Source organism: Aulonocara sp. 'chitande type north' Nkhata Bay, linkage group LG5 (assembly GCF_057382095.1).
Source record: "Aulonocara sp. 'chitande type north' Nkhata Bay isolate Kocher_YH1m ecotype deep benthic linkage group LG5, A_spYH_male_GT1.1, whole genome shotgun sequence".
In the NCBI taxonomy this organism is placed as follows: Eukaryota; Metazoa; Chordata; class Actinopteri; order Cichliformes; family Cichlidae; genus Aulonocara; species Aulonocara sp. 'chitande type north' Nkhata Bay.
Window position 1 is genome coordinate 23,919,627 of NC_141348.1, and position 24,879 is coordinate 23,944,505.

At 38.9% G+C, this 24,879-nt stretch overlaps 1 protein-coding gene across 1 annotated transcript in view; it reads right to left on the reverse strand.

Moving 5' to 3' along the window:
• Positions 1-443: 443 nt before the first annotated feature.
• LOC147330619 (guanine nucleotide-binding protein G(i) subunit alpha-2-like) overlaps positions 444-24,879 on the reverse strand; it is a 61,510-nt gene continuing 37,074 nt past the window's right edge. The window contains exons 2-9 of the mRNA XM_086292327.1: positions 15,650-15,692; positions 10,079-10,220; positions 7,899-8,059; positions 5,324-5,452; positions 2,896-3,025; positions 2,570-2,723; positions 1,539-1,749; positions 444-1,437 (exon numbers count right to left, since the gene is read on the reverse strand). Of these exons, the coding sequence (XP_086148453.1) occupies positions 1,559-1,749; positions 2,570-2,723; positions 2,896-3,025; positions 5,324-5,452; positions 7,899-8,059; positions 10,079-10,220; positions 15,650-15,692 (950 nt within the window). The 3' untranslated portion in view covers positions 444-1,437; positions 1,539-1,558. The remainder of the gene's footprint in view (positions 1,438-1,538; positions 1,750-2,569; positions 2,724-2,895; positions 3,026-5,323; positions 5,453-7,898; positions 8,060-10,078; positions 10,221-15,649; positions 15,693-24,879) is intronic.

The window sequence follows — 24,879 nt, forward strand, 5'->3', positions numbered from 1 at the left end:
GAAAACTTTGAAAGACCTCCAGAAAGCCCCAAAGCCCGGAGAACTATTTAATCAAGCGCACCTAAAAAGAAAAATTACAAATTAGTCACCTTGGAAGCAAAACAAAGGGGGGTGGTTCAAGACTTTTGCACAGTACTGTAGCTGTGTTACAGTTCACTACATTTGCCAGCTTTTGATCAGCTGCTCTAATGCTAAAGTCAGTCATCTGTGGAGAATTTAAGGCCAGGAGCATTCTTTGCTTTTACCGTGTCCAATTGACATTGATGAACACAAAGATATGTATTACTGGAGTTTAGTTCTTCCTCCGTGGCTGAAACCATCTAATCAAAACCTGCTTAGCCATGATATTAAAAACAACCCTTCGGTTATTTTACTGGTGTAAAACCATCAACCCTTTGTTTGAATCATCTGTACAAATTTACAAAAAAATATAGTATCAAAGCTCTCAGTGAACATTTTATTCAGTTATCACCTGAAACATGAACTGGCAGCAATATTAATGTAACACAACAGACAGGAAACCCCAATATACCGAGTCTGGTGATGTCTACTTTTATTTAAATTAAATCATAAAGGAATTTTTAAAGCATTTTATTATTTACCAAAAACACTAACCTCTTTACGGAATTAGATTTTTGTCTCTCATTAACAATCACAATACTACTCAGAGATTCTAGGCAGCAGAGCACAGTAGGTCAAACAGTTCTGAAAGCATTTCTAAGAAATGGTTGTAAACAGAAGTCAAGGCACAAATATACTGCAACAGACATGGAAATGATACTATAAAAGTGAAAGAATGTTAGGTACACACATACTTTAAATATTGTTTAGAATTGAGCCACAATTTCCCCCCCAGCAGGTGAAGCCATTTTTTCTTTTTTAGCTTTTTAATTTTTTTTCCTATTTTTTTTTGTTTTTGTTGGAATGTTACATACTTTGTGTGGATTACAGAGCTAATATTTGCCAAGTTGAGTCATGCAGAATATATACTTTTTGCTATGAATGATGAACTGATGTAAACATTATAACAAAAGCACTTTTTTATGAATCATATTTTATGTCCATGCCTGTGCTTCAGCTCTTAAAAAATAAGCATCATGTGATTAAAAGGTTAATAATTTGCACATTGGAATTTCTAAAAGTAAAATGAATGCATATATATATATATGCAAAAGAAAACATTTCCCCTCCTCTAGTAATTGAAAATAAAGAAAAACAATAAAATAGATGTTGATTTTTGTGGTCATAGCCCAAAGAGTTAATAACACGAGCAACTGGATCAGCAATTGTTGAAAATCTGCAAGGCTCGTCGGGTTTTCAGTCTCTTAGGTGTCTTTTTAAAAAGCAGATCAAAGCATAAATCGTGGTTGGCCAGTGCAGTCATTCATGATCCGTGTATAATCCCCCATCGCTATGGTCAGAGCGGTTCAAGTAATCCTAACAGAAACACAGAAAACAAACAAAAATATCTCAGTCACTTTGGTTTATGAATCCACATGGCTCTTAGTGACTTCAAGTCCTTTCTTCTTTTGACTCACCTCGACTCTCAGACTGATTTTCAGAAAAGGCCACAGTCCTTCAGGTTGTTCTTGATGATGACATCGGTGACGGCATCAAACACAAACTGCACGTTCTTGGTGTCAGTGGCGCAGGTGAAGTGGGTGTAGATTTCCTTGGTGTCCTTCTTCTTGTTCAGATCCTCAAATTTGGTCTGGATGTAAGTCTGGGCCTCCTCGTACGTGTTGGGGCCTGAGAAAAGTTTCAGGAGAGCTTAATCAGTGTGGAAAAGAAGTCAAATCTTTTTGCTGATAGGCAGAGACAGTTTCACTTGGCACTCATCCAAATCAACTCTTTTCCAGCAATTCCTACAAATCAAGTATTATTATTTCCTTATCCTGCATTGTAGTTGTGCACGTAGTTGCAACTTGCACCTTTATGCATGGGCAGTCTGTTACATTTAAGTCAAAGAAACCCCCGTTTTACTTAAGGACCCCGAGGAATGTTGTTTGCACTTTTCCTTTCTCACATGTAGCAGACGAGAGTTTACTGCCTGCTTCTAAAGAGTTCTCAGGTGAAGGATTTTCCTGATTAGAGCATGCAGCAGGAAGGACACATGGAGTGCATTTGCTTACACTGTACCGATGTGAATCTTTTAAATTTCATATTTTCATTAAAAATGGGGGCACCTTTCTTGTGCCAAAACAGTACGCTCATTTCTGGCTTAGTGGAAAGCAAGTGGGGAGGAGGGGAGTATAATTTGCATCCAGAAGATTTAAAGAAGATTTTGGGAAAGTGTTGTAAAAACACCTTCAGATTTTGTTTTCTAAAAAGTTGCTCATTTCTGACACATGAATTGACTGATAATGCACAAGAAATACAAACTGGGGCTAGATTTTGTTTCATGATTTCATGAAAAATACAGGTTGGCAAGTGAAAACAAGTCTCAAAACAGGTTTTTCGTGTTTATCATTCTACACAGTTGCAACGTTATCACTGGGCTTGCTATAAAGAATAAACACAATGACAAATGTGTTTATGATTGTGTTTGTACTGAGGCAGTCATACATACCAGTGTACTCAGGGAAGCAGATGGTCAAAGGGCTGTGAGCAATCTTCTCCTGAAACAGGTCCTTCTTGTTGAGGAACAGGATGATGGACGTCTCTGTGAACCACTTGTTGTTGCAGATTGAGTCAAAGAGCTTCATGCTTTCATGCATCCGGTTCTGGGTGGGCCGGGCACAAATGCGGAGATAAAGAGATTATTAGAGAACACTACGAGACCACACAAAGGAAATGAATTCACTGAAACCTCGGCCCTCCTTCCAGTTCTTTTCATTTTCTTGGGACTGGACTCCAATGTGAAGTTCAGCAACTGTTTTCTAAGTGTTTACTCACCATCTCTTCATCCTCAGCTAGGACCAGATCATAAGCACTCATGGCTACACAGAAGATGATGGCTGTGACTCCCTCAAAGCAGTGGATCCACTTCTTCCTTTCTGACCGCTGGCCTCCAACATCAAACATCCTGTACAAACAAACGCAGTGTAAACATATTCCTATGAGGTGGATGGGACTCAGCAATGAAGGAAACATTTTTAGGTCTCTCGACCTAGTTTCCCACTTCTGCCTCTCTTCAGGCCTCTGCATTTCCCTGCCTCCTGAAGGCATTTCAGCACAGTGCAGCTGGTAACAAGAAGACTTAAGGATGACGCATGGTGCGGAAGGTTTCTCACTCAGATTATGTATAATTTATTCATGAAGATGGAGAGGACTTGGATGCACGAGCGAGGATGCTCATCTCGACTGTGCCAGACTCAATATTCCTTCTTTTCAGCTTCTCAGAAGATATAGTTGACCGTTTGTGACATTTTAAAGCAATACTCATATTATGACAGTATTCTTCCTGCTGAGCAGAATTTGATTCACTACGCAGCACTTTGGCTCTCCCAAAACGGCCAGCTTTGTGCCGACTGAAGCAGGGATCTTTAGAACAGTGACACACTTTACACTGTTTACCCCACCAGTGTGCTCATCCACAGCACTGCTCACATAAGTCATATATATCATACACTCCAGCACGAAAGAGACTGGATTAGGTAAACACGTCTGCATGGATTTGGTTAATGTCCTTTACAAAGGATTACTTTATATATCGAGACACGATGTGACACCTTCCACATGGGAGCCACACACTGACACGCTTATTTACAGTAAACTGAGTGAAGAGGTGTTGAATATTTTACAAATACTTTCCCCTGTTGTTTGACTACTGTGCGCATCAGATATGAAGTATAATGTGGTTGTGTGTGGTTATAGCAATGGGGGTAACACCACTAGCAATAATCACAAACAAAAACATTTCTGAGAAGCATGGCTAGAAATCAGTGTTCAAATTTCCAAAACAGCAACAGTTTGCATTCCTGCAATTATTCCACTGATGTGTATAATCCTGCAATGGCAACCATTCAGTCACTAAAATCTCACACGTTCCCACAGTTTACTCGCAATCACTGATATCGATCTTTGCTCATCACTGAAGGTTTTCCCCTCTTTTTTTTTTTACCCTATGAATCGTAAGTAGAAATGTGACATTACAGTACAGTAATGGATGGCATGAGCTGTTAAAGGTTAAATAATACTAATAATAATGGCCTCAATTGTTCAAATGAGCAACTGCTCTGCAAACTGGAAAATAAATAAATGTTTTCCTTTCTGAGAATTTTATGACTTTCAGTAAAGAAGAAACATTGTGTGCTGCAAAGAAGCCACAACAGTTACAGTGCAAATATAAAAGCATGATTCATAAGCCCATAAACACACTTTCTTGGCTGCTTTGGCAATATTCAAAAAGTTACTAGAAGTAGTGGAGCCCAAACTCTTTGAGGTCATGTATATCATCATATATACATGACCTCATCATTACTTGACTTAAGCCTTTATCAGTGAGGAATCATTCACAGTTACTTCATTTGCATTATAACAACTGAAAAAGCTAAATAATTAAATAGCAGCTGAAAATGGTCCTCGGGAACACAAGATTTTCAGTGTGACATGCATCCAACACTTTATGGACCTCTACACAGAACCTTTCGATGACAACTTGTAGTCAAAGCAGTAAAGCATCATTTTCTGAGAAAGGCGTTTTTATGTGCATATTAAATAGAGCTTAAAGTGACATTATAAAGCCTGGAAGATCAGATTAGACTGCAGTGCTTTTGTTCAGTCATTTTTTGTTCACATTCATAATTTAATGTTATCAATATGTAAATAAGAATGCTCAGAGCAATCACAAAAATGCAGCACTACCCCTCAGCCTACTAATACACACACACCTATGGTATCAATTTAAAAATCCTGCATTTACAAGATTGTCTTAAAACTTGACCTCGATGTCAAGGTCACCAGGATTCGAACTCGTCCGACCTTCAGCAGCTGCACCCAAGGTATCAATTTCAAACGTCTACATTGCCTCATTTTTTGAGTTATCACATTTGCAAACTTGCATATCCACCTGCCCGCCTGCCCAGCGGTTTGACGACAAACCCCATCATCCGTTTATAGCTGAGGGGTAAAATGTAAAGGTGATGCGTCTCATGCTCTATGATTAACTGTATTATTAGATAAATGTTAAATTCCTGACTCATCAAATCCATGTCTTTTAGTTAGCATGCTTAAACAATTATTCACTTTTGATGTTTAAACAGTTGGGGGGAAAAGCAAAAAAAAGTTACAGGTTACAGCCTAATGTATCTTTTTTAAATTTTGAATTTTGTTTCATAAAATTAGCTTAAAGAGCCGAGAAAAACAGTAAAAGAAGTCTTACTTGAAGTGCAGGTCCTTGAAGGTGAAATGTGTTTCCACAATGCCTGTGGTCTTGACTCGAGTCCGCAGCACATCTTGCTGTGTGGGGATGTAGTCTGGCTTGGCTATCCTCTCCAGGTCATTAAGGTAGCTGATGGAAGGATACAAACACATTGCTATTTATCAACCTTAGAGCATCCTCCTCTAACCTAACAAAGGGTGTTTCATCTTGAGATACTTTGTTGAGGTAAGATGTGAGAGAATGTTCTTTCTGGTTCAAAGCCCCATCTGTTCCTGGAGACAGACGTGAGACATGTCTCATGCTGGCAGTAACAGCACCGGCAGCACATTGCTGTCTAAACACAGACGAATTTATGATCGTATTACATGTGTTGACATCCTGTCAGAGAACACCACAAGACTGCTTGTCCTTTAAGTTTCTATCTACCCAATCGCATTTAAAAATGAACAAACAAAAAAAACAAAAAAAAAACAGTCACGAATACTTAAGATGGACTTAATGGGCTTTTCCTAACTTGAATTTTAATTGCAGACAATTAATTTCACTATGGGGATCAATTAATAGCATCTTAAATGTAACACAAAATAGCTCTAAACCAACTGAAAAGTTTTACAAATAATATTTGAAGCTTGCTTTAAAATGCCGCAAACGTCGCAACCTGCGGTTTGTAAAAGCTCAAGTTTTTTCTCATCAAACATTCAGCAATCATAAAATAATGCTGTATGATCAGCAGCTCAAATACAAAATTCTGCTGAGACACTGAGATCTTAGTCTTTAAACAGACACGAGCACAAAGGGACAGTGTCTTTTGTTTATCTCATCTTATCTCATAAACTACACAGAAAGAGCTACAGGGCGAACATATAATCTGTCCATCTTTTAATGCAGTATTCAGCTGCATAAAAAAAAAGAGTTACTGTGCAAGTGTTGGAACTTAATTTAATCTCCAACAACACCACAACCCAAGTGTAAATATTTGAGCTTTCATACCACTACTCATTCAGCATGCCTGACAGTGTAATCATAATCCCACTCAGCCCAGAGAGTGGTTTAGGCTGCTTTTGGTGTTCATACATCAGATTTAAGAGTGTTTGGTTTGATCATTGTGTTTATAAATCCTGTATATTCATAGAATTTGGTTCTTAACTGCAGTTGTTTTTTGGAAGGTTGGTGGCTTTATATTGTCACGTTTATTACACAGAAGTTTAAGACACCTGGCACAAGGCTACAGTAGATCTGTAGCCTTGTGCTGGAGCTGTTCTGCTGAGAAAACGATGTACTGACAAAACATCTAAAATACACCAAGCATCTTTTACTCAAAGAGCAAAATATGTGTGATAGACCAATACTGGCCTAGCTTATGTATATAGACGTGGATGAGAGAAAGTAATAAACTTAGGGGTAAAGCCTCTTTTTAAAATAAAAATGAAGACAAAAAGAAGAAGAAGAAGAAGAAGAGCAGATCCAGGGTGTGATAGAAGAGAGGCCTCGGTTAATGTGCGCTGTGCCATTTTCTTTCTCTTTTATCTCCTCCTTTTCTTTCTCTCCCTCTCAGCAGGTACTCAGATATGGATTATGGTCTTGTGCCAGACTCATCTGGTCCTCAACCTACTCACTCTGCTCTCTATAAAAGCAATGATGAAACACTGTAGTGTCCACTCCCAGAGGTGCTAAATGTGAGGCCGTGTTAGCAGCATGTTTCAGGGTCCCCTCAGCTATAACAAGGGCGGTGAACACGAGACTGAGATGTTATGATTATACAGGCCAACACAAACACAGAACAATATTATTCTCCCTGGATGCTAAATATCACCTGGAAGCACTTAGCACTACACTGAAACCTCACAGCACAATCTGGAGGTGTCATCGATCAAAGTGTCATTATCGAAGGGTTTCTATTTAAACAGAAAGCAGTGCTGTTAATTGCTGCTGAAGCTTGTAGGGATATAGTGGTTAACAATGCTCTCTATTCCCCAAGACTCCCGAGGGTGGACGTGATAACCACCTCGCACCGGTAGCGTCTCGCATTTACCTCATTCTCTTCCCATTATTACACCAGTAGATTAGAGCGATGCAGCCAACAAATGGGGCACTTAACTGATAAGGGTCATTGAGCTAATTAAGACCTGCAGAGAGACTGAGCTCGACTCTGTTGTCCGTATAAGGCAAAGCCACTGATAAAATTAAACACTGATGTCTTCAATATTAATAACCATTACTGTTCCCTGCGCAAGCTTTGTCAGTGTTTGATGTGATGAAGTAGAGAATATAGGACAATATTAAACATAACAAAGAGGAATCTAATAACAAGAAAGGCCAAACTAAAAAAGCAAAACAAATGGAAAGTAAATTAAATAAATTAAAAAATACAAGTAGAACAAAAATAACAAAAGGTTTGGATATTGGGGATTAACCTACTTATAGCAGTAGTTTTAAACGTTAGCTCTAAATCTGGTTTCATAAATTAATTAAACATGTTTTTTTGTTTTGTTTTTTTTTAAACGCCTTACAGTACAAGATACGCCCACGAATGTCTTCTTGTTTTTTTCCACTCCCAGGTTATTAAGGCACTTACTAGGCTGCAGAGTCGTTTAGCTGGTACTCTCGGGCCCGTGTGAAGCAGCTCTGGACACCGCCATCAGCCCACAGTCGTTGGATGATGTTGGACAGGTCCTCTGGCAGGGTGCCCTGCTCTTCTGCCGCTCCTGACAGCGCAAAAAGTTGGCGAGCATCATCCTAGTGCAAAAAAAACAAAACATAACATACACATCAATATATAAAAATGCATTTATTCTTATTTTTCTTCATGAAGAAACAGACTGATAAGTCTAACACTGCAGGACTTTGCTTTCACATAGCTTCCATTGTATTTGTAGTTTGCATGGAAAAATAATCCTGGCTCAGAATACATTTTATAATTACGAGACATAAGATACTAACTTCATTAGTTAGGGCAAAATCAGAAAAAATATTATTACAGTAAAACCATCAATCACTGAACCACAGAATTATTTTTTAAACCAACTGAGAAAATTGAAACTTGTGTTTATTGAAGCGTACAGCCAAGATTCCCTGGGTTACTGATATTCTCATTAAAATCAGTTATTAAATTTGGTAACTGGTTATATGCCACCGCCACAGAAAAAACAAACAAACCTGCTGTTATTCCACGTATTCTGTGTGTGCTTATGGTAATTTTGCATTTTAAAGACTGATATCTTGATCGGCATCAATTAAAAATAGCACAAACTACAAACCCTACACACTTCTGGTTTCATAACCAGAGACTTCTTTTTCTTTCCACATTACGTAACTTGAATTTCCTGTAACTGTACGACCTTCAAACAAGTCAATCAACAGGCTCGGGTTAATGATTCTCACGGCTTCATCCAGGCATACCCACAAAGTGATGGTAAAAGTACGTGTATGCTTGTATTCTCTCTCTGTCCTCTGTGTCAGTGTCCTGCAGCTCACCCTTACCCCTCGCAGTCAAGTTTACGGGAGGTAAACAATATTCTGCATTACGAAAACTCAAATCCCTCAGTGATGATTCAAAACAGGTATGTTTTTAGTGAGCTCAGCAACACACAGACATACAAAAGAGTTCTGTGCACTCTAAATCTTGTGAATGCTTCAATGTTAATGTGACTAAGATTAATCTGATTGATAAAAGGAGTATATGTCTGAAAGTGCCGTAACTGATCCTATATCAGTACCTTGCATTCACATTTATTTGGTAAACAATGAAGACGCATGTACACAACAAGTGTAGAGTAAAGCAGCTTGTTTCTTCTTGACTGAAATGATTGAAAGACACAGGATACTAAAAAGCTCTTTGCAGCTCACCTCAATGGCGGTATGCTTAACTTAAAAATTACTTTTTAATACTCTGTCCGGCAGAACCCGTCATGCAGCGCTTACTACCTTGGCAGAGCCAATCCTGACACACAACAGGCAGTTGTGTCAGGATTGGCTGGCGCACGCACACACGTTTATACAGCTACACTGAAATAAAGGTCACCCAGGAGGGTGAAATTTGGAAAACATATCAAATGTGTTTAAAAAAACCAAATCAAGGATTATTCGAGTTACAAAACAATCAAAGTTTCACAGCCTGCATGAATCTAAGATGGGGTGGAATATGAGGCAAGAATCACATGAGAAATTATAGCTCAGTAGAACAAATTATTTTGTTTCATGTTCTCTAGAGTAAAGACTGACTTTATTTCTGTGATCTTTTTATGGGTGGTACTCTGACACTGCAGGCTTCCATCTTCAATATCTGCTGCCCAGTGTTCATTTATGAATAGAATAGATCACACAGCTCTTAAAGAGAAATTCTTGATCTGCATAATTTCTGCTGCCTCAAATCCTTAAATCCTCAAGATATGAAGGGTTATGAAGAAGGCAGAGAGGAAAATTTTGGTAGTGATTAGTCAAGATGATATCACTAAAGCTTAACTGCACTATACTATCCTGCAGGTTTAGTATAACCTTGAATGGCAAAGTTAAAATTACGTGGGAGCATTGGAGCACTTCGACCCTTTGTCTGCATTTTAATGTATATTTAACATTAATTATATTACAACAGGTGCACTGAGCAAAGTTTAAAAGTCTAAAGCTCAGAAGTTTCCGGTGACTTATGAAAAGAGCTGCAAAATCTTAACATTTTTGCATCACTAATATCATTTCACTCATATCTCCCTCAGGGAGAGGATGGCACTGGGTGAAAAGTTCTGTATTTTAAAGACATACCGCTCTGGCAGACTCCTCATAGTCAACCTTGAGGTTGGCCATGGCTTTGATGATAGCCATAATGGACTGGATTGTGTTGCTGTAGACGACCGCTCTGTACTGCCTACACTCATCTTCTGAGTATCCATCCTCGTGAATAATCCTGGAGAAAAGAGGGAAGGATGGTGATTCAGATAAAGCAACAACCCATACATAATTTATGTTAAAAAACTAAACTTAGCAATTATTCACAAAGCTGAATGCTGCTATAAAATAATGAAAAGTACTGTAGCAGACACCTAAAAAAAGAACCTGTTAAAACAATAGAAATGTATATTTCATGAGATTAATTTAAAAAACAAACAAACAACAACAACAACAAACACACACACAGATTTGCATGTGATGCTGCTGGTCTGAGCTACTGGGAACGTTCAGGTGTTTTATATCATTCAGTTACAAGAGACTAGAGCAAATATTTACTTGCTTTTTGAGTTGTATAGATACAACTGTAGAGAGGGGAAAAAAGCATTTGTTTGAAAAGACAGAAGCCTCTGGGCTGGAAACCAAACAGAACTATCTTCCCCAGCCTGCCTCAGCCAGGATGTTCAGTGGTTGTGTGATGTGCTGAATAGGACCTCATTAAAATGCAAGAGAGCCCACTGTGAAGCAATGTGAGGCGCAGCCAAAATTACTGAAAGCGCATGGGTGGCTTCCTCTCACACTAAATGATTTTAGAGAATTACGTCCTTACAAGTGACAGTCTTGTAAGGCAAAAATAAACTTGTCATTAAACTCTTTACAACTAAGAACAATCAGGAACTTGATATTTGGCACAAAACTGTTCAAACATCACATGAGGTTTCTCATGTGATGTCAGGCGCACATTGCTTGGGAGTTTTCCGCCATAATGGACATGAAGCAACTGCCAGTTGCTAAGGAAAAATGTGTTCCCGGCTGGTTGGAAGTGATTCCTGAACTTTTCTGGCTCTTGCTATGTGAAATTAGTTGCAAAGAAGGTCCTACACCAAAAACCTCCTACTGACTGCCAACTGATCGGTAGTTCAACTTGGAGACCTTTGTCGTCAAAGCAAAAGCTGTTCTGCAGCAACTATGTTTTAAAGTATGTAACTTTTAATTTGAAGGCAATCGATCTCTATGTCAACTTTGCGTTATACTTTTCATATTCACTACAGCGGTTTCTAGACGAGCTCATCACTTCCACCAAGTCCACAAACATACAGTCCGGATCAAAAGTTTAAGACCACTTGAAAAATGCCACACAAAAAAAAAATAAAAATCATATTTTCAATGGTTGGATCTTAACAAGGTTCCAAGTAGAGCTTCAACATGCAGCAAGAAGAAATGGGAGTGGGACAAAACTTTTTTTGTGCGTGCAATTTATTGAAAACAACACTGTTTCACAGCTGATCAACGTTTAGGACCACATGCCTTTAAAAGACCGAATCTGTGCAAAAATGTGGATTCATTGTCATTTTCTGTCAGGTAGTCACACTGTCATGATGTTCTGATGGCGAAGGCAAAAAACTGTTCTTTTTTGAACGTGGTCGGGTTGTTGAAATGCATAAGCAGGGTCTCTTGCAACGCGCCATCGCTGTTGAGGTGGGACGTAGTAACACAGTCATTTGGAATTTCTTAAATGATCCTGAGGGTTATGGAATAAAAATCTCAAGGGGAAGACCCAAAACAATTTCACCAGCACTGAGCTGGAGGATCCAATTGGGTGTCTGTCAAATCCTTGACCCTTACTGGTGCCGACTGCATCAGACAGCATCTGAGACTGAAGGGCTTCAAAAACAAAAACATCTTCAAAGACATCGTCTCCTTGAATGCCACAGAACTGACCGTTTGGACTTTGCAGGAGAGCACCAAACATGGGACATTGAAAGGTGGAAGAAAATTTTATTCTTTGATGAGAAAAAAAAAATTTCACCTTGATGGTCCTTATGGTTTCCAACGTTACTGGCATGACAAACAGATCCCACCTGAGATGATTTCTAGGCGCCACAGTGGGCGCCATAAGGGGCCGCTTTTTCCTTCGGTGGAACAATGGAGCTTCAGGAGGTGCAGAGGCGTCAAAACCCAGCTGGCTATGTCCAAATGTTGCAGAGAGCATCCCTCATGACTTAGGGCCCTCGTCTGTGTGGTGACAACTGGTGTTACAGTTTTTTTTGGAGGTGTGGTCCTAAACGTTCGATCAGCTGTAAAGCAGTCTGTTTCAGTTTAAGTGTTGTTTCCAATAAATTGCATGCTCAAAAAAAAAAGTTTTGTCTCACTGCCATTTCTTTGCTTTTTTTTTCTTTTTTTATTTAAAGAACTTTATTTAACAAATAATGAGTTTACAACACACGAACAGATGAAGTATACAGAAGAACAGAACATGAACACACAAAACCAGGGGTAAAAAGAAAAAAGTAATAATTATATGAATACACGCAAAATTTCACATATATATTGTTTTGAGAGCCTTTTTGTTGGTGGAGTCTGATATTGATTGTATGTACAATTCCACATCCTTAAGAAAATGACAGAAATATGGTGTTTTATTAGTAAACTTACATTTATGGATAAAAAATTTAAAGTATTAACAAATTTATTATAAAAAAAACATTTATCATTCTTCTTGGGGAACTTAAAGAAACAGAATAAAACATTTTCCCGTCGTAAAGAAAACTCCCTTAAAATATGGACAATAACAAACCTGCTAAATTCCTTCCACATCTCTGTTTGAAGAACAGTACAAAAAAAGATGTCACCGTTTCTGGGTGATCCCCACAGAAAGTACAATTATTCTTTATGTCTCTTTTAAATTTTACCATGTAGTGACTGGCTGGATAACATTTATGTAGAATTTTAAATGAAACTTCCTTCACCTTATTTACAATCAAATATTTATGGGGGATCATCCAGACTGTCTTCCAGTTGATATCTGGAACATATCGGTTCCAGTAAGATATTATATATGGGAGAGAGACCATATCTTCTTGGAATAAACTACGTATTCTCTTATTGCTGTTACCAAGTTCCTGTGAAAAGCAGATTTTTCCTACTGCTGACTCAGCTGGATCTGGGAGCTCACTGCCATTTCTTCAAATCAGACCTTCAACATGAAGGTCTGATTTGAACCTTGGTAAGGTCCAACCAAGCAAAATATGTTTTTTTTTTTGCCATTTTTTAATTGGTCTTAAAACTTTTGATTGGGACTGTATTAGTGACCAAAGCAATCACAAGGTGTTTTTTTCCCCCTCAGCTGATTGGGAAATAAACATTTTTCCCTGAAAACCAGTGGCAGTCAGATGACTGACTCTCAACCAATCAGGGAATACTCAGTTTTCCCTTATGAGTGGCGATGGTTGACCATTCTCTAGGGCATATGACTGGGAGCTTAGTCATCGAATTGTCACACATCCAAAATTACAGACAAGTTAACGTCACGTGGTTACCGGTCACATGTCTGCAAAACCTCAAGATTTTATTTATATGTCAACACAGAAAGTACTCGCACATCATCCATCAAAATGCAACAACATGTTTGATTTCTGGAAAGGTTATAAACACCAAGAGTATTAGAAGAGTGAGTGGATTTTCTTATTTTAATTTAGTTTTTATTGTTGGAATATGCTTAGTTTAAATTTAGTTTTTATTAGTTAAAGTGTTAGTTTCAGTCTTTTTAACTATTACTTTGTTTTCTTTTATTACTGTACGGAGGGCATGTGTCAAAGGCTAGATTTGGGAAAAGTCAACACATTTTACAGGAAAAACACAAAACATCATGAATGCAGCAGACTCAGTGTTGTAGACACACTCATCAGTGCCTCATCAGGCAGCATCATTGTGTTTATTTTATATCAGTTAACTTCCCAAGTTCACAAAATACTTTCAGTTTAATTCTTTTCAAAAGACCAGTTTTTATTTTTATTTCTGTTAACTAAAGTGTTTTGTCACATGTAGTTTTAGTATTTAGTTTAGTTTTTCTTAACTATATCAATCTTGTTGATTTTTTTCCTCATTTAACCATTTTATGACTGCTGGTTTCAAGGCCTATAATGGTTGTTGTATTGGTCTGTGGTGTCATGTACAAAAGAGTGACATCCCCACAGCCTCATCACCATCTGTGGCGGCACTGAGGGCGTGGCTACTTGCTACAATATTCTTTGAACAAGTTTATTGTTTTTTCTTCCTAAGTTTTTTCTCTGACTTTCACCAGCGGATGTGGCGTCACTTTTGGGCTGCCCCAACTTCTGTGAGGGGGACACCGGTGGGTATAATGGGCCTGTATGCCCTGTGGACCGGAGGGAATTTTTTAGAGAACTCAAAAAAATTGTAATCCACTCATTTTGTCATTTCCTGGAAATGTCAAATTTTTTGGCAAGCTCAAGTTGTCACAACCTGGATGTTTACCAGTAGAATTTATTTATAGTACTTTAATATTTTCAAAACTAGATTAAAAGAAACCCCCTCAGTAATGCTGCAGGCCCCCTGGGAGTCTCACACCTTTTTTACAACAAAAATTCTTCTTTTCATCATTATTAGTAATGGAAAAATTCCACACACCAAATATTAAATTTATTTTGTACTCTGACGAAGGAAGACAAAAATGCTGAATCTCTTTCTCTCTCTTTTTTAGTTACTATGGGATTAATGCTAATGATGCATCGAAAAAAAACAAGAAAAAAAAACAACCCACATCAAGCATATTAATGTGCCTGTGAGCAGGTTTTCAAGAACTATATGAGTGCTTAGTAAGCTGCAGCAAGTGAAGAAAATCTACACAATGTGTATGACCTGATGCGTATTTTATGCATTCGTGCACCGGAAATAAATGTTCGATATCAGTGTAAGAGCGAGTAAAGAGTGTTTCAGAGACTGATGAGAGTGAGAATCAGGCGAGAGACCAGCAGTTTCATTTATGAGTACAGAGTAATCAAAGCCTATAAATACACAGGAGAAACCATATTAGTGCTTGTATGACGAGCTTCTCATACAATTACTACATCTGGTGTAAATATTTCTACAAAACCTCTAAAAAAATCCTTGTATCCTTATCAGTCTGTCTGACAGTTTCAGGTTATGAAGCAACCATCTGGCCTGCACAATATAAAATCATCACTTTTGACAAATAAAATTAACACTTGTGATACATATATAAATATTCTGTGTATATTAGCTACAGTATACAGTTCCTTATAATTTCTGCTTTAAATGTACTTTTATTGTTATTGAACCACACACACCAAATATTACTGTTTTATAGTGGCACAAAGCAACAATTTGTCTTATTTATCTTTTAATAATGGAGCCTTAAGCCATTATTAAAGGCTCCATTATTAAAATGCATAAAAGAAATATGTGATTTTTTTTTCCAAGATTATAGCTCTCTCACTAATTTGTTCACACAAAACAAAAGAAAAACAGGTGGCTCAAGATGTACTTAAAATAAATAGTTAAACAACACCAATGGCACATTTATACTTAAGCATAAGTGATTTTATACAATCACTTATGCTTAAAACATATACTGAATTGGCATTCATGATGGGAGGAAAAGCAAAACAATGAGCAGTCACTCACTTCATCTGCTTCACAATGGTGCTCTTCCCCGACTCCCCAGCACCTGCAGAGAGAACAAAAACAGGCAGAGGTTAAAAATATGCTCCTGTTAGCTGAGAAATGTAAACAGGCAGCCAGTAAGGCTGGCTCACATCTGGACCCTCGTCTTATCCCCTGCATAAGTCAGCTCTACAGTCTGAATTCAAACGGCAATGCAGGGATCTGTTAATTTCACAGCAGACACATCACAGCCACTCTCAAGAAACTACTTTTATCGTAGTTAACATTTTAATGGAAATGTCTTGCACTGATAGGATATAGGCTTTTCTTATCCTCTACTATGTTTATTCTAACAGCCTGAGGCAACCAGAGAGAGCTCATCTGCCACAAGGAATCTAACACTACACGCAGACGTACACCCAGGGGTGCCTGTCAGTGCACTCTCTGCTCGTACTCGCCTGGGGTAAAGTCTTTATGGGATGACCCTCAAAATACACTGCTACGCAGCATGCACAATCAAGCCCCGGGGTAGGAATGGGCCAAGATACTTTCCACAGACAGCTGTCAGCTCCTACTCCTCCATGGTATACAAGTGAAGACACTAATAGATCACATGCAGTTCGCCTTTCAATAAAAACAGCTTACACAAACATCCAACGATTTAGATTAACTAAAGTCGCTTTGTGTGCGGTGTGTACTATGATTAAATATATGACCAAAAACCACAGCAATGTCTGAGTGGACAAAAGGTGAAATTGTGCTGTTGTTCAGCAGGATATTGCGACATTCTCAAATTTACGTTATCCTCATGGTTATGAGGCAACTTGCAATTCACACCATGATGGAGTATTCATGAGGCAACACAGTCTCTGCGGCACATTATGAAGAAATGGAAGAAAGATGGACTGTCCCTGGCTCTTTGAGTGTAAAGTAAAAATTACAAACTGATTCCATATTTCAAATAACAATGATGCAGGTAGAATAAATAAAAATGTGGGGTGTTCACAACATTTTAATCGATTATTATTCTCAGAGTTCAGATCAAATACTTACACTTGAATAAATCATATTTGCTGTCATAGACTTTTCTTGTTTTATTTATGTTGTATAAGCTGAAGCAGTAGTATTTAGTAGTAGTTAATAGGGCTGGGCGATTGGGCGATATAAACGATATACGATAGACAATAGAGATTTTGACTATACCGCTCTATCGCGATAGCGTATGTTGATGATGTCATCAAGCTGCGCCTGTTTTGGTTGAAAGCATCGCAGCGGCTACAACCATTATCATCTGCAAATTATGCCAGCCGACAGTCATAGCAAAGAGATGAAGCACTTTTGAAATATGGGGAAAGCCAAAAACTGCGCTTCCTCCACTTCCGTAACATTGATTCATTAATGTTGAATTCTCTCACAGCTGTTCTATTCCCATGTTGTTGCAGTATATTAATAACTAACCTCGTATTGTGGATGAATAATCTCAGTTGTTCTCCTGACTGAAGTTTGGCCCGTGTATAGCATCCTGCTATGTGATTGCATTTGTCTATAACCACCAGAATCCCTCACGTTAACTTTTATCGAGTGGAAAAAAAGTTGGCGTTCATCCTCCAGCTCCACTGTGCTAATGTTATGCTAACATAGCTGTGTCGCTAGCAATCACGTAGCACAACATTATATACCAGGTAGTCCAACTTCAGTAACCCTACAAACGGCACTGCTGTTTAGTTTTCTGTCTTCATTTATGTTGGAAGTGATAGCAGAGCTGTACGTTTTAATTGGTTTCAAAAATCTCTCAGTCAGAACATGGTATGAAATGTTTAGGCGGAAACTAGCGAGCTAACTCCTGTTAACTTCTAACTCTGTTAAATTTAATAAATTCTGTTTTCATGGATGTTAAACTTAATTGTTACACCTGGTAAAGCAGCAACGCTGATGATTTTATTAAAGATGAAAGAATTTAGACTGTTTTTAACTCTGTGTTCTTTTGGAGTTTTGGACCCAGATTACTCCGCGAAGCTCCTCACTGCGGCAGCCGTAATGCTCTGACAATCCATCAAGCAGTGCCGCTTACCAAAGTTGTACTAAAACATTTTTTAACAGATTTCTGCACGCCAAAATCGGTTCGAGGTCCTTAAGCACAACCAGAATTCATACATAAGGCACAATCTCGATTTTTGAGAAAATTAAAGGATTTTAAGTGTGCCCACTTAAATAGTGTGGAAAACACTTATACAGAAGAAAAGAATATATCGCGATATATATCGTTACCGCACGTGCTTCAAATTATACCGCGATATGTATTTTAGGCCATATCGCCCAGCCCTAGTAGTTAATAGGGATGGGTACCGGTATCGCACCAGTTCTAACATAAACGGTAGTAACCAGACCGAAAAGCAGCGCACATTTTGGTGCTTTATTTCGGTGCTTTTTTTCCGGTGCTTTTTTTTTCCTGAGCTGTGATACACTTCTAGCCAATCATTTTACGTTTCTGAGGATAGTAGGCGGGTCCAGGTACGTACGTTCTTTTAGAGCAGAGCTACAGATTAAAAATGCCCAAGGCGAAGCGTTCAAAAGTCTGGCTGTACTTCACAGCAAAATATGCAAACTCAGCAGCCTGCAACAAGTGCTTTAAGCTGATACTTTGATACAGTGCAAAGGAGGTAACACCTCGAATCTGATGAAAGACCTGGCGACGCAGAGCGTTTTTTTTAAAAGCCGAGAAATGCGCCGTATTTGATAGCTTGCTTCGAGACCTCACACCGGGCACATCTACTGCGGGTGGGTTGCCTGTTATTGGACCTGGAGTTAGCAACATCCCCCAAAAACCCGAAGAGGAGAGTCCTGGCCCCTAGCCCTGCCAGTGTAGCAGAAATGATGAGGATGATGATGCAGCAGCAGCCGTTCTTCTCTGCGGGAGTAGCTTAATGTTGTTCGTGTGTAATTTACGTTGAGTAGGCTAACCGCGTTATTACATTAATGCATTTAAGGTGAACTAGCAAACACTGTCGTAGTTACATGCGGCTGTCTTCTTGTTTGATGGCAGATACTCCCTTCACCCTGGCCTAAAAGGCTAAAATGACCAAAGAAAAAGTGGAAAACAGCAAAACATGAGAGGTTTTTGGACAAAGTTTGTGTTTTTTCCATTGATTAAGCACTGTTTCCAGCCAAGAGTGATACCATATATGCCCCATAGCTGCAGAAAAGGCTAACATTGTTATCTTTTTACAAAAGAAACAGCTGAACATGAGAGGTTTTTGGACCAATTTTGTGTTCTCCATTCTTTAAGCACCGGTTTGAGCACCGTTTAAGCACTGGCACAGTTTCAAAAGTACCGGTTTGGCACCAGTATCGGATAAAACCTAAACGATACCCATCCCTAGTAGTTATTTTAACTATATAGCAATAACAGGGCCCTCTTGGGAAAAAACACAGAGTTTATAAATCTGACTGACCAGAGCTGAGATAGCTAGCCTTTCTCTTACCACACCTACACACAGATTCTTCTGAAAGTAGTAAACAAGCACTTTGGAGTTTGACCTGTGAAGCTAAAACTGCTAACAGAAATGAGTAATGATGTCTGGCACATACCTTGATGCCACTGCTGCTTTGATTAACAAATAACTAGAAGCTTTTGATATCGTATAATACAAATACTTTCTGTGATAATTGCACTGATACTACCAATCCTGTTATTTTCACACAGCATACTTTGATCACCATGTCTCATTTTGAACTACACAAGTCCAGAAGACTGCAGATCCATAAACACAGAGACAAGTCATTCCCACATGCCATTTCAATACTAGTGCTAGGAAACATTTCATGAGTCAGTGCTGAATAGAGTCCCTCCACAGTTACCTATAACTTGTGACTGAATACACAAAATGTCAGACAATCCAACTGCCCCACATGCTAGACTTAGCCCCTTCTTTAAAAAAATATATTTTCAGTATACGCAAGGACATGAAACGACAAACAAATTGATGCATATACTTTAATTATATGAAGAAAATGCAGCAAGGGATCACACTGCTGGTGGAAAAGCAGCAGACGAGGAAAAGTGGAAAATAGGGGGAAAATAAATACTGTCCACTGCCTAGCAACTGGGCAATGTGCACGACAGTTGTGGTTGTGTCTGACTCATGGCAGAAAATGAGGAGAAAAACAACACAGAAGGGGAAACAGGACTGCCAGTGCCCAATGTCCAGTTTCATTTGAACAAGATCAGTCAGCTTTAGTGTTTAGCTTACTCTCACATGAGTATGTTAAAAACACACACAAACATACACACAATATAAAAGATGAAGAATGTTAGTGTGCATACATGCGTAGCTCATCTTGCTTGCACGAGTGTTGCTGAAGTAGGGCTTATTAGCATGAAGATGTGTAGTACTAGGAAAAGCAGCAGGGAATTTGTAAATCTCCCAGCAAGACTCAGGAAATTGTCTGATTACTGATGGGTTACCATGTGACTGGCAGAACCAACACAGAGATAGTACAAGGTGCCAGGAAGCCCACAGGATTAACTGGGGTCCAGCTGCAGCTGGATGAAGCTGAGGCCTGACCCGTACATCTCCCTGTATATAATCTGTGAATCTTTGAGCTTCTGTACCAACATTTCTTCAAAATGGTAGTAAAAACTGAATCGTACACTCATGTCTACAACCCAGCAGCAGCAGAAGTAGCACAACGAACCAGATTACAAATATCGAGAGCTGCACGACCAGCCAAAATGTTGAGACATCAACACACCATCATCTAACAAGCCCTTCGGAGACTGACTGAATTTCCAGATTTGGGGATGGGGTGGGCTGTCATTAATACATTTGTGTTAAAGGGAAATGATCCCAAATGACTGTGGTACTTTTTGGATGTATTCCCTTCACACATTACATCAGCACAAAAAGAAAAAAACTTCAATCAAGTCCCAGGTCGCCACAGAGAGAAGAACTTATAATCGCAGAAATGGAGAGAATGCATCAATTCCACCGGGTTATGTAAGACATCAAAAACAATCCATTTGTGCGTGTGGTTGCTCCAGGCCACCCAGTGAGTTTCATTAATTTAACTGTTAAAGAGCAGACAGAGATTAAGAAAAAACCATGTCATGTATAGGGACCCATTTGGTTTGTGATTTCTACTCAGTTAAAACCTAAATGAGTTTGCCTGTAATTGGGTATCTACCCTTTTTTGCAGATGAGCTGGTAGCTGCTTTATGTCATATTGGAATGAAATGCAATTACCTCTATTATCCTAAGGGAAACCTATCCGCTCTCTGTGTGCCAACAGGTGGTTTAATGTTTGGATACTTGTAGGTGTTAAATTAACCACACAGACAGTAATCCCCAAAGCATGAAGGGGAAACACTAATTATCTCTGCAGAACTTCACCTCACTAACACAGACTCCCTTGAGGGACAGTCATTGTATGTACAGCCTTTAAGTCTATTAGAGCCACATTTGTCTCGGCAGGGAGAATGTGATGGTTCAAATGCACACAGCAGCACCACCACCTGCTACTGCCCAAAGAGTTGAGTTGGGTTGCAGTAATACTATGGCTTATTAGCAGTCATTAGCTCCAAGCTACAGAGATTTCCTGAGGGCTAATTTGCAGATTAAGCCTCAAAAACAGATCCATTAGCTCATTTTTTCCTCTCTTCTTAACCTAGGAACCTATGGGTTGACAAGATTTTAGTTTTCTTATGCAGAGACAGGGTCTTAGAGGGGAAAAAACAACAACAAAAATCAAAGCTCTATCCACCCCCCACATTTGACCAGCAATGAAACATGACGAGAGGAATGACTCTAATGTTTCTGTGAGAATTCCCGGCATGCCCACACCATCTCTACAGTTTTGTCGTTTGGGTGAAGCAAGAAGAAACAGACAAGTCTAGACAACACAAGAAAGAAAATGAAAGGTTCTTCCTGCTGTTGTTTTAAGATTCAACTGCCTGATATGATGAACTTTTATGCACTGTGTCATCAGCACTATTTTAATGCTAGAAATGAATCGCGTTGAAAATGAAACTAGTTTCAAAGACCCACCTCCCATGGCATTAAAGTTTTTATGCTATGTATTTGAATAGATGTGCATGTGTTTGGAGCAAGTGTGATCTATCCCGGTGGGACTGGGAGCAGGACAAAGACAGCAGTGTGGGTCCCTGCTAGCTGAGAACACAGGCCCGCTGTTGATGTTTAAGATGCGACCACTGCAATCAGTGCTATAGCTCACACAAGTTACTCACACTGCACCACTTCCTTTCACTCAGCATGACAACTTACTTGGGCAGCCATAGCCTTTTCTCCAGCAAAAACATGACAAAAGGTAAATCTCAACAGACAACAGGCACTTAAGAGTCAAAACAGACAATATTGAACTCCCTTTTACCTTCTTATTGTACAACCAAGTCCCCTAAACTTTCCTTACTAAGCACTGAACACAAAAACTGGGCTGGGAGGAAATCCAGCAACTGCTCTTAGATGAAAATTATGTCTGAGGGACATTTTGGTCAGTACAATCCGGTTGTTAAGTCTGACGTCACTAGCCGTGTCTGGGCCTAAACTCTGCTGCAGGTCCATATATCAAACGATCACTATGGCATTACTGAGAGTTGAAAAACTGTCTAAAGTCTTTCATCTTTAATAAAATGATCAGCGCTCTGCTCTACCAGGTGTAACAATTGAGTTTAACATCCAGGCATCCATGAAAACGGAATTTATGACATTTAACGAGTTAGAAGTTAGCAGAAAGTTAGCTCGCTAGCTTCTATCTAAATACAATATAGCATGTCCTGACTGCGGGGTTTTGGAAACAAATTAAAACGTACAGCTCTGTTATCACTTCCAACATAAATGAAGACAGAAAACTAAACAGCAGTGACGTTTGTAGGATTACTGAAGTTTGGCTAGCTGGTATATAATGATGTGCTACGTGACCGCTAGCGACACAGCTATGTTAGCATAATATAAACAAGCTAACTTTTTTTCCACTCGATAAAAGTTAACGTGAGTATTCTCGGTGGTCAGGAACAAATGTAATCGCATGGCAGGATGCGGTAAATGGACCAAACTTCAGCCAGGAGAACAACTGAGATAATCCATCCACAATACCAGGTTAGTCATTCATATACTGCTGCATGGGCTGGGCTGTAGTTACATCCTAAGGTTTTAAAAACTGAGCTTAAATAAATGATTAGCGGTAATAAAAGCCGAGGGAGGTCAGCAGTGATCACTGACTGTTTTAGGAGCTTTTTGAGATTAAATAGAAGAAAATACAAAACATTAAACATGTTAACAACACAAAAGCCATATTAAACGCAGACTACTTTAGGACCGGAAGTAGGATTCGTCACGTCATCACTTAACGACCGGATATGAGGGGGTGTACTCACTTTGGATTTTTGTTATTAGAGTGAAAAAGAGAAAAGAAATTCTGATGTGGTTTACATGGAAAATAAATACAAATAAATCAAATTTTCTAGTATATTTGGACATGATATGAATAGAAGATTTTTTTAACACTTGCATTTAGATTTTCTATCTTCCTGGCTGACACCAGAGTTACAATAACCCACACTATGGATTATTATGCCTGCACTTCAAACACCACTTTGATATAATATATTCCAATTAAAGTTTCATAAAGGCAGTTTTTCTTGCAGTCATTTTGTGCTGCATTGCTTTTAACTGCATACTGTGCGTGCTTATGATATTGTGAACACTACTGAAGCTGTATGTTTCCTGGAGGTTTTAAGCAGCTTTTACAAACTGTTAAAAATATTTAAAACATACTGTTGTTGTGTAATGAGACTGTTTTCTAACCATCTTGACAATTTGTATTAAACCCTTAGGCACACAAGAAGAAAAGAAAAAACAACCGTAGCTGCCGCAAAATAACTAGAGCAAAAGAATACATATACATTAAGTCTGGCTTATTTTTCCACTGAATTTACAATGGCCCTATGGTCAATCCTGTCCCCAAGTCAGAACTGAGCTGATGAATAAATCAATATGTGACCCCTTGGTGACTGGCTGATCCATGGAAATCTATTTCAACCCTCAAGATAATAGAGGCAAACATTGGATGTCATAAGGCTTCAAATCAATATCCACTTAGAGCAACTGAGACTTAATACTGTTTAGCACACTATGCCATTTTTTCATTATATTTGCTTGGTGCTGATAAATACTGGCTGCAGCCTTGTCTGCACTTTGACTCACTTGAGACTTCTAACAATTTATTTTTCCTCGCTTTCCACAGTCTGAGATATACAGATGCACAAATAGCACAAGACGTGTGAATTCTCACAATTTCCTTACTAATATCTAAACATATAGTACATCACACGAAACAGCAGAAACAGAAAGTAAGTAATAAAACAGCTTATGACAGTGTACACTAAAGCAATAAAGTGAGCAATAGGACCTCAAAGAAACCGAAGTAGAGAAGGGCAGAGTTAGATGGGGGAAGATAAAACCAACACACCCTGAACTCTTGGATGTACATGGAGCTTTTATACAACAAAATATTCATTGTCCCCTCCCCAACTCATAACTAATTTCTCCCTCTTCTACAATCAAATTTATTTTATATTCCACCACTTCTCAGACTCTTCCTCCCACTGTCCTCAGCCGCCTACACACCAACAGTGAGTGGCCCTATGCCGCCTGCGCCTCTCAGCTACATGTTAAGAAATGTGCCAATGTAGAAACCTGACGACTTCAACAATGCACGTGCCACTTCCTATTCTCAAAACTAGTCAAGAAGGAAATGGAAGCAGCTTGCATGAACATGTGTAAGCTGTAGAACACAAAAACACACACACACAGATATACCCATACATATCTGCCTGTTTGAAAGACGGGGACAGCGATTTGGTCTCATCCGACAGATGGCTACAACGCCTCGGGCAAAGAGCACGTCTGGACAGCACACTGACAACTGCTGCCATGAATTAGAGAAGACCAATTCCACTCCCTGCATGTATGCTGACTGAATGATCAGGGTGGACGATGAAAATGTTTGATTAAAATTTTACAAACATGCAAGTTCTATTACGCAATTACTATCCACAGTAACAAGCAAAAATCCATTAATCATTAAAAGCCTCCCAATAAAAAGTCTTAATCTTTTCCTCAATGACAAAACCGCCATAATAATAAGGTGAAGAGCTGCAAAACCTCAGCTCTCCAACAATATGACTGCAACAATATTTTCTATGGAAAACCCCCTGCGCTGTGCCTGCAGTAATG